This window comes from Clinocottus analis, unplaced genomic scaffold (assembly GCF_023055335.1).
Source record: "Clinocottus analis isolate CAN_PGR_092001 unplaced genomic scaffold, fCliAna1.0.p SCAF_2, whole genome shotgun sequence".
NCBI lineage: Eukaryota > Metazoa > Chordata > Actinopteri > Perciformes > Cottidae > Clinocottus > Clinocottus analis.
In genome coordinates, this window is record NW_027175931.1 from 20,752,289 (window position 1) to 20,762,198 (window position 9,910).

The 9,910-nt window shown below is 36.3% G+C and overlaps 1 protein-coding gene across 1 annotated transcript; it reads left to right on the forward strand.

Annotated features, from left to right (window-relative positions):
- The first annotated feature begins 8,935 nt into the window (after positions 1-8,935).
- On the forward strand, positions 8,936-9,910 carry LOC137790538 (olfactory receptor 13C2-like). The gene has a single exon (XM_068584875.1). The coding sequence runs from the start codon at positions 8,936-8,938 to the stop codon at positions 9,908-9,910; it is 975 nt and encodes a 324-aa protein (XP_068440976.1).

Here is a 9,910-nt window from a genome sequence, read left to right on the forward strand (position 1 = left end):
GCATGTAAAAAGCTAAAATTTCTTTCAGTTTTGACACTGGGTCTGTATTATTTGTCTGGCTTCTTTATAAATGTATTCTTTGCTTCGAAATAATTTTCTTCCTGGCAAAAAAACCCTGTAAATGTGGCTTTATGTTCATGTGCAGTTCAAGTTTGTGACACAATATAATGCATATGAAAACTACAGTACAGTTGTGTTTAAGAGTCATTTTACTTTTGATGAATGGTCAAGGCCGAGCCCGTTACATTGTAATGCTAAATAATTACTGCTACATTATTAATGCATGACTTCTTGTTGCATAATTAGTATTAACTATGCATGAAAAGCAATCGCAAGTGATGACATTGTCATTTTTGTTGTCCTTCAGAAGTATCCAAACACTCCCAATAACAGCTAGTAGCTGATTTTTGTTTATATGATTTAATTGCAATCTGTGTAAATGCCAAATAATTGAACTAACGTGTCATAGTTCTTGCGTCTTGTGCTGTCTTGTGACCATGTTGTTATTAATACACGTATTTATGTCCTCTGAAAAGGTTGCCTCACCACAGTTTCTGAGACACTAAGGCATATGAAATAAACAATACCTTTATTTTGAGTAACATGAGACTTGGTTGATATATGCAGATGAAACAAAATGTGATTCAAATACAGTACATAACTGGCAAGGTACTCAAAACTGCTTCTGTGCTAGCTTCTGTTAAAGTAGGTGTCTCCAGGACTACATTGTGTCATGATGACTCACACAGAGACTCACAAAGTGATAACAGTGTTGCTGTCATGGCTGGAAATCAATGATATAAACTAAAGACCCAAAGGCATCAGACTGTAATTAAAACATAGAGAAATGTCGTATTCTTTCATTCAAGCCTTGCCAAAGTTGCACTGAAAACGATACAATACAACAACAGCAGAGGGCGCCATCAGTCCACACTAAACCTGTTTCACTGCACTCTCCATTGATTCAACACCTTATGGATTGTTTACAAAACACACTATAGCTAGAGTCAAATAAAGCCAGCAACAAAACAAAAACAAGGATTGAAAATGTGGTTTTTGGAAGCTCAAAGAAAGTATACATGATATGTGACTCCAGATCAATCTGGAACTGCAACAGAATATTTGCTGTTTTACATTGTAGCACATTTATCCTTCATCTTAACTAAAATCAGGAGAAATAAATAGGATTAGATGATTTACCAATTACATCATCTATTATCGAAAGAACTCTGTTTGTTACTTCATAACTAGTAAGTGCATCATAACTTTTGTAATACATTTGTGAACACTTTAATTCATCACCTGGTGTAATATTTTGTTCCACATTTGTATTTTTTTTTGTTTTGTTTTTTGTTCCATCTGTATATTTAATATTTTTCTTACTGTTAAATTTATTTTATTTTGTTTTATTACTGTTGTACTGTTTATTTATATTACTTGATTGTTAACTTTATTTACTTGTGAGCAATTCTGCTGTACTAATTTCCCCACTGAGGGACTAATAAAGGATTATCATATCTTATCTTATCTTAAGTGAACAATCCTCCAGTATTGAAAGTAACCTGCCAGACAATAGAGAGTTTTGAAACAGCACGTGCTACAATAAAAGTGAATAAAACTTTCCTAAGCAGTTCAATGTTGAATTCCAGACAACTCGGTAGAACAGGTGCAAGTGAACGCCACACGAAGACGGGGTTCCTACTTTTTGGGGCAAATTCATCTACCTTGACTTTGAGGATGCATTGGTCCCGCATGCCAATGAAATAATAGTTATCTTATCTATCTTATATATAAGTGTGAGGCTAATGTGCTAAGCTGAGTCTAATGTACTAAGTGTTAGTCTAATGTACTAAGGCTGAGTCTAATGTACTATGTGTTAGTCTAATGTACTAAGGCTGAATCTAATGTACTAAGGCTGAGTCTAATGTACTAAGTGTAGTCTAATGTACTAAGGATAGGTCTAATGTACTAAGTGTTAGTCTAATCTACTAAGGCTGAGTCTAATGTAGCTACTAAGGCTGAGTCTAATGTACTAAGGCTGAGTCTAATGTAGCTACTAAGGCTGAGTCTAATGTACTAAGTGTTAGTCTAATGTACTAAGGCTGAGTCTAATGTAGCTACTAAGGCTGAGTCTAATGTACTAAGTGTTAGTCTAATGTACTAAGGCTGAGTCTAATGTAGCTACTAAGGCTCAGTCCTTTACAAAACACCCAGGTTGGAGTCTTTGTTGCATGTCAGTACACTCTCTCTTGCCCCAATTTCCTGTCTAATTTTGTCAATATGATAGCGAAAACAATCATACCGGGCATAACGGAGATGAAGTTAAATCTCAGCAAACTGAAGTTAACTGAAATAAAGTTTGAATTTGTTGATGTTGTTGATTGTGTATTCACAATCTTTGATCTTTTCATGTCAAATTATGACATTATTGTTATGGGGCAATATTTTTGAAATACCATGAACACATTGGGTGGACCGACCTGCGAAGCTATTTTAACCCCTTTGACGAGAGAATAAAAGGTGTTTTATGGCGTTTTATTTTTTGGTTACTGTACTTTCATTTTGTTTAAACCACAGGTATCTTCTTACAGGGGTTATGGTATTCTGATTGGATAAAAACTTCTCCTTTAAACCAGCTGCAGTGCTGCAGGCTCAAGGCTGGAGGCAGAGCAACAGAGGAAGACAGGAGCGGTGCAAGGAGAAAATAAGCTCATAAGGAAAAAATCATTATAATCCAGTATAGTGTATTTGTGAAAAACAATTATACTTTAAAATAGCTCTCACTTGAGATTCTGTTTAGGCCGCAGTGACGGCTTAGCAGGCGCTGACGGATCACCATTGATATCACTAAAATATCAATGCTGACAAAATGTATTTATCAAATAGATCAAATATACTAGCTACATGTGCAAAATACTGGATGTACCAAAAAGCACAACACCAAGGACAGGGCAGCTGATACCTTGTCAAACTTGACATGTTGAATAAGAAAGTGTTTTGAAAGATGTAACCAATACTCTGATTGACAATATTACAGTTATATTCTACCATTTCACTTTTTTCAAATGGTATGTATCATTCATCGTCATGTTGTTGCTGCTTTAATTATCATATATTCCATTTTGTTTCACAGGAAGATGTGTGACCGATGCAAGCCAGTTTCATGCCAGTTTTGTTGTTCACAAACATTGAGAAACCGATACACATTTGCTTCTAACCAGCATCTGATTGCTTGTCACCCATCAGAGGATTTCTTCTCCCACTGAACTTTGTTACAAACATTGCGTCATGGCTACCGACCCTTTGTTACTGTTTCTTACCGTAACTTTGCTCATTAGGTTAATGACTTTGATGTTGACGAAGTGTTGATAGGAAAGATGTGTCACTCTTAGCCCTCCAGAGGGAAGTCGTACCCTCTGCACTTAACTCTGGTAATGAACCTCGAAGGATTTGGTTACACAATGCAGTAAACAGAACGGATTTGTTTTGCAACAAATCCGTTCTGTTAATTAGTATCTGCAAATTGTGGTTTGCCTCAAAGTTTCAATTCATAAATCAGGACTTACTTTGCACAAACATAACTTAATATCTTGAATGTCGATTATAACATTATGAATAGGTCTTTCCAAAAGTAGTTTAGTAAAATATGTAATCATGAATAAAAAATGTATCAACATAATCAAGCGCAACCTAAGAGTCAAATAAAAAGTATTTTTTTCTTGTTGTTTTTTTTTTCTGCTTTTCATCAGCATCTGAGTGTGACATGTCATGCTCATGCTAGTTTAAACGAGCGGAAAGAGCCTCGGACACAACATCCGGTTTTCAAAGTAGTGACTGATATGGATGTGTTGGGAACATTTCTGACCACATCCAAACATCTAAACTATACAGAACGTTTGTGTTTAACATATTAAAACATGTATGTATGATCAGTACAGTTAAGATGTTTGGATGTGGTCAGAAATGTTCCCAACACATCCATATCGGTCACTACTTTGAAAACCGGATGTTGTGTCCCGGGGCTCTTTTCCGCTCGTTTGAATATGTTTCACGTCAGTGTCAGCTGACAACCCGACTCAGAGAAGACCGGACCCGGCGCGACGGGGGCTGTTACCGTCCCGGACCCGGCGGGGACGCGGGCCGTTACCGGCACCTTCGGGCAAGCGGTCTTCAGACCGGCCCCGATACCGGCTTCACACCGCCCTTTTCTTTTTCTCTGCAAAGTTTACAAATTCAAATATGTTTAAATCCAGCGGGAAAGCAAGAAAACAAAAGCACAAGCACACAATTATAAACGTATTTGTAATAAACAATAAAACTAAAATGCGTGTATAAGCAACGTATATGCGTATAATCAACGTATTTGTAATACGTTGATCACAGACGCATTCATAATACGTCAAACACCGACGTAATCAGGGTGAAAATACGTTTCTATGGTCAACGTGATTGAAGATGCAGTTTAGCTCTGTGGGAACATAATTTGTAGGAGACAGGTTGCTCTGCCGGCAACCAGCAGGATCACTCGAGCAGGCCTGATAGAAAACAAGTCTGCGAGACAAGCGCTAGCCAGTGTGTGTGTGTGTGTGTGCGTGTGTGTGTGCGCGTGTGCGTGTGTGTGTGTGCATATTTTAAGTTTACAGATTTTAAACCAAGTTTAACCTTAGTTTACAAATAATCCTTGGTTAATCTAACCCTTTGGTAATCTCTGTTTAATTTCCATTTAAATCTAGATTAAAATCCGATCTGTTGCACCAGTTATTTTAAACCTAGACTAAACCTGGATTAGCAGTTATATTTAAACCACCCCTGGAGGAGGTTTATCTCCATTTTCTTGACAACATGGCTGCATATCTTCACTGGATGGAGTTAGCGGAAAGAGTTCCTGGCAGGAAAATGAGAGATAAATTAAACCCAATGGAATTTTATGACAACAGCGAGTTTTCACAGCATATAGATTCACAAAGGAGTCTGTCATATACCTCAATGGGAAGGTTGGACCAGCAATCAAGCATGGAAGTGAGAGGAATTTTGCTGTGCCAACACTTCTCCAGCTCCTTGTAGCTTTGCAATTTTATGCTACAGGGTTAGTTGAGGAAAAGGATTTCATAATCTAGGGTTATTTAGTTCCGTAGTTGTTAAACATACATTGAGAATTTGTTTACATTTCGTCGGAATCCATCATGGCAGACATTGAACATAAACTAATCCTGTTTTAACCCTTGTTTAAACTGGTTTCACTAATCCAGGGTTAAAATTAAGATGTGCAACATATCGCTGATTTAATATAAAGCAGTTTAAACATAGATTTACCAGCCTCTAAACCAGGATTAATTTAATAGCCTCTCACACACTCCAGCAAATGTATTGATGCAGTTCTTTATAGACTGGTGTTTTGAAGTCTCAAATTCTATACATCACTGCGTAGGTCTATTTTAGTCATAAACTCATGTTCACAATGTTTACTAAGGTAATCATTTATCGACAGTCATACAATCAGACTTTGTTTTGCAACTAGTTTAATTTCTTAAAATATAACATATTTTTGTAATCTTTTGGGGTGTCTAAAATACATGAATGTGTTGTGTACAAATAACATACAATCAGTCTGTTGATGTTGTGTTCAACAATGTACTATTAAAAATAAATCATGATACTCAGAAGCAGCAACACAAATGATTTACAAGAGGGAGCTAATTAGTGTCGTGTGTGTGTGTGTTTGTGTGTTGTGTGTGTGTGTGTGTGTGTGTGTTTCTTTGTACCTTAGTGAATTCTCATCTCAAAACAGTCTTATGCAATGTTTATTCCAGAATATTCTAACCACGGTTTCACATAATCTGCTGTTAAACTTTTTTTACTATCTTGGCGACTCTTTAAGATGTTATGAGCATGTGAACTGCCACTGCTACTCTGATTATCAATTCTCCCAAAGCCCAAACTAATCTATAAATTTTATATGGATCTTTAGATTTTCATATCTTGTCTAAACATTAATAAGTAAAGACAAAGTTTTAAGTGTTAGGAACAATAGAAGTCAACTTTTCATAAGGACTCATACCTTCGGTTTCTGTGAGGCTTCAGGAGCCTTTTCGTGTGACAATGCAAGGCTCTGAACAGGTTCTCAAGAATCTGAATTTGATGGTTGAGCCTAGCGTAAATAAATCCAAATCGATGTTAAATTAGCCTTCTGGTGCATCTCAAATTAGTTTTGTGCTTTTTGCCTCCATCTTCAGAGATACTTGTTAGAAACTAAAAACAGGTTTAATCATTTATGAAGATGAAACTTCTAATATTAATCATGCTGCTGCTACTTTTTAGTGCTGTAGTGAAGACCCCCTAAACTGAGACCAAGTCATGACAAACACCAAGGCATTGTGAGATTGATTCAATAAGACAAATTAACAATTGAAATTTTGTAATATTCCTCTTTCAGTGGCCTCTATGTCTTATACCAAGACAACAAAAAAATGGGGCAGAGTTCGTATCCAACAATTTAAGACAAAAAACTCTCAAGCTTCAGATGGTATGCATATCATTTGCTTGTAACGTTATGCTGTAAAACAATCCACTCAGATAAATCACGTGCTGTGTGCTAAGAGAGCACCATTAAACACTGGGGATATTAACAAAACCTCTTTGGGTACACAGTGGGGGTTGTTCAAGTGCAATTGTTTACTCCTGTGGGACTTATACTCCATTAGCATTATTAAATTAATAGTTGGCGAAAATAACCAGCAGGATTGGAGTATTCCTTGCTTTTGCAGAGCATGTACATTATATCCCCTCTGAACAATTTAATGATATTTATCGGGTAACACTTTCTAATAACTACACCATATTTAGCATTAGTTAAGCATGAGTAAACACCTAATTCATCATTTGTAAAGCATTGCTCCAACATTTACACTCATTAGTATGCAACTCATAAACAGTTATAAATGTTTTATACTTGATTAATAAGCTGGACCATATCAGTGGCGGGCAGTGGATTTAGTGCCGTCCAGGTGACGGGAGGCGAGGCCCATCAGTGGCATAAGGGGTGAGTGTGTTTGTTACCAAGTCTACTGGCACGTACACATTATGCTTAGTGACTTTCTGTGTATTTTTTGAAGGCAGCTGAAAACTGTTCGACTTGCCCCCTACTGCTACTGTCTGCTCTTGTTTACATTCCAGGTGAGAAGCAATTCATCTCCAGCGAGCCTGTGGTGAGTATGTTTTGTAGTTTGCTGGCACAAACACATTATTGATTATGAGCATCTAGCGAGCTATCACCTGGATTGGTTTACTTACAATTGAGGTGAAGCGGTGGCACGTGCCTGTCCAAGAACCTTTAGTTAGTGACCAGCTTGCTAGCTGGCTAGCTTGTCACAGCTTGCTAGCTAGCTAGATACTCATAATCAATCACGTGTACGTGACAGCAAACTAAAAACACATACTGACCACTCGTGCCACTGATGGGCAACGCCTCCTATCACCTGGCCCGCATTCTTTCTGGCCCGGGTCCGCGCTCCCTTTCGACTTAGTTTGGAGTTTTGTGTGTTCTTTATAAATGCTTTGCAAGACATAGATAGGCTTCACTTTTAAAGGGGTCATACAAAATGCTCAACAACTAGTCACTACCTGAATTAATCATGAATTGCAGTTTTTTTTTTAACACGTTTATAAAGGCAAGGCAAGTTTATTTGGTTTGGCACATTTTAACAACAAGGCGATTCAAAGTGCTTCACATAAAACCATTAAAAGCAAAACATGATGCAGTTTTAATAACAGTTACGGAAACATTAAAACAGTCCAAAAAAAGCAAAATGTGCAGTTTTAGAAATACAATACAGTAGTGAGATGCAGCGATTGAGTCTGGTTCAATTAAAGGCAACAGCAAACAGAGAAGTCTTCAATCTGGATTTAAAGGAGCTGAGGGTCTCAGCAGACCTGCAGCTTTCAGGAACCATGTTCCACATATGTGGAGCAGAAAAGCTCCATATATCTGGAACATGTTAACATAGTCCCTAACCATTCGTGCGTATAAAAAAATGCATAAATAAATTACATTTAAATAGTAATTTTATAAATTACTAATAATTTATACATTAATCATATGTAATTATTTAGCTATAAGTCCTTAATGATGGGTTTGTAATACATATTACTTAATTTACAAATGGGGAATCCGTCATTTATAAAGTATGAAAAGCTAATCATGAAACTCATAATAATCAAACTTGTTATTCAATAATAAATTGTGTTTATGAATTGGATACTAATGAGTTGGAGCAGTGCTTTATAAATGATGAAGTAAATGTTTACTCAAACTTAACTATGATAAATAGCGCATAATTATTATGAAGTGTTACCAATTATTGGAAAAAAGTAGGGTATTCACACATGTTGAGAAAAAATAAAATTATGAAACAAAAGTTACCATTAGTATTAATATTGAAGTTTATCTTTGAACAGATGCACGTCTATCTGAAAGATGAAGTTATCTTATGACAGAAGGTTACTTTTCCTTTTACAGGAAGAAACTTTGAGCAAAACAAGAGAGAGAGACAAAGCGAGTGAGAGATCCACAGAGAATAGAAGAATCACAAGGCATATATTCATAAGAGCTCAAGTAGAAGGTGAATCGGCAGAATATGCTGCTAAACTGTTTGAGAAAGGTAAGTGTAAAAGGTTAAGTCTAACATATATATGTATATATATATATAAATATTATATATATATATATATATATATATATATATATATATATATATATATAAATAATTGTATTTATTACTTTAAACTGCTTGACAAATAATGAATATTCTGAAAAAATAGTAAATAATTGCTATAGCTACATTTCCATTGTTTAAATGTTTGAGATGATGTTTCATTGTGTTATCCAAAGTGCCCACATATTTCTCTTTCAGTGTATTTAGGAAGTTTATTCTCCATCATGCCAGAGGACAATCATAGCACCGTGACTGAATTCATCCTTACTGGATTCCCTGGACTTCATCCTGAGTACCAAGGCCTCGTCTCCGCAGTATTGTTTTTAGTTTATGTCTTAACTTTGACAGGCAATGTTACAATTGTTTTCTTATTTGCGACCAACCGCAGTCTCCATAAGCCGATGTATTATATCATTCTAAATCTGAGTATATGCGACATTCTTTTTAGCACAACCACTTTACCTAAGATTATCAGTAAGTATTGGTTTCAATCAGAGACCATTTCCTTCACTGCTTGCTTTGTTCAAATGTACTTTGTTCACTATCTTGGCACAGTGAATTCCTTTATTCTCCTCCTGATGGCTTTCGATAGGTATGTGGCGATCTGCCATCCACTCAGATATCCCATTGTTCTTAAAAAGTCCACTATCCAAATTCTCAGTATTACAGCATGGGTTATTGCCAAGACAGGCCCTTTAATGTTAGTTATTAGGGCATACCCTCTTCCATACTGTGCCTCAAACATAATCAACCACTGCTACTGTGATCATATTGGTATAACTGTCCTGGCATGCACTGACAGAGCCCCTTATGGTTTTCCTGCTCTAGTGTTAGCAATGTTTATCTTACTGGGATCTCTGGCATTTATAATGTTCTCATATTGCTCTATAATTATAGCAGTACTTAAGATTGCAAATGTACAAGGTCGCATTAAAACTCTGTCTACTTGCTCTACTCAGCTGATTATAATCTCACTGTATTATTTACCCAGATGTTTTGTGTATTTGGCTAGCAATGTTGGCATTACATTTAGTCCAGATTTGCGAATAGTAATAATTATGCTGTATAGCCTTTTCCCCCCCATGATTAATCCAATTATATATTGTTTAAGAGCTAAAGACATGAGAGAAAGCTTGTGGAAGCAATTCAACAGACGCATCTTTACACAAAAAGCACAAGTTCCATCTGTTAGCAACTGA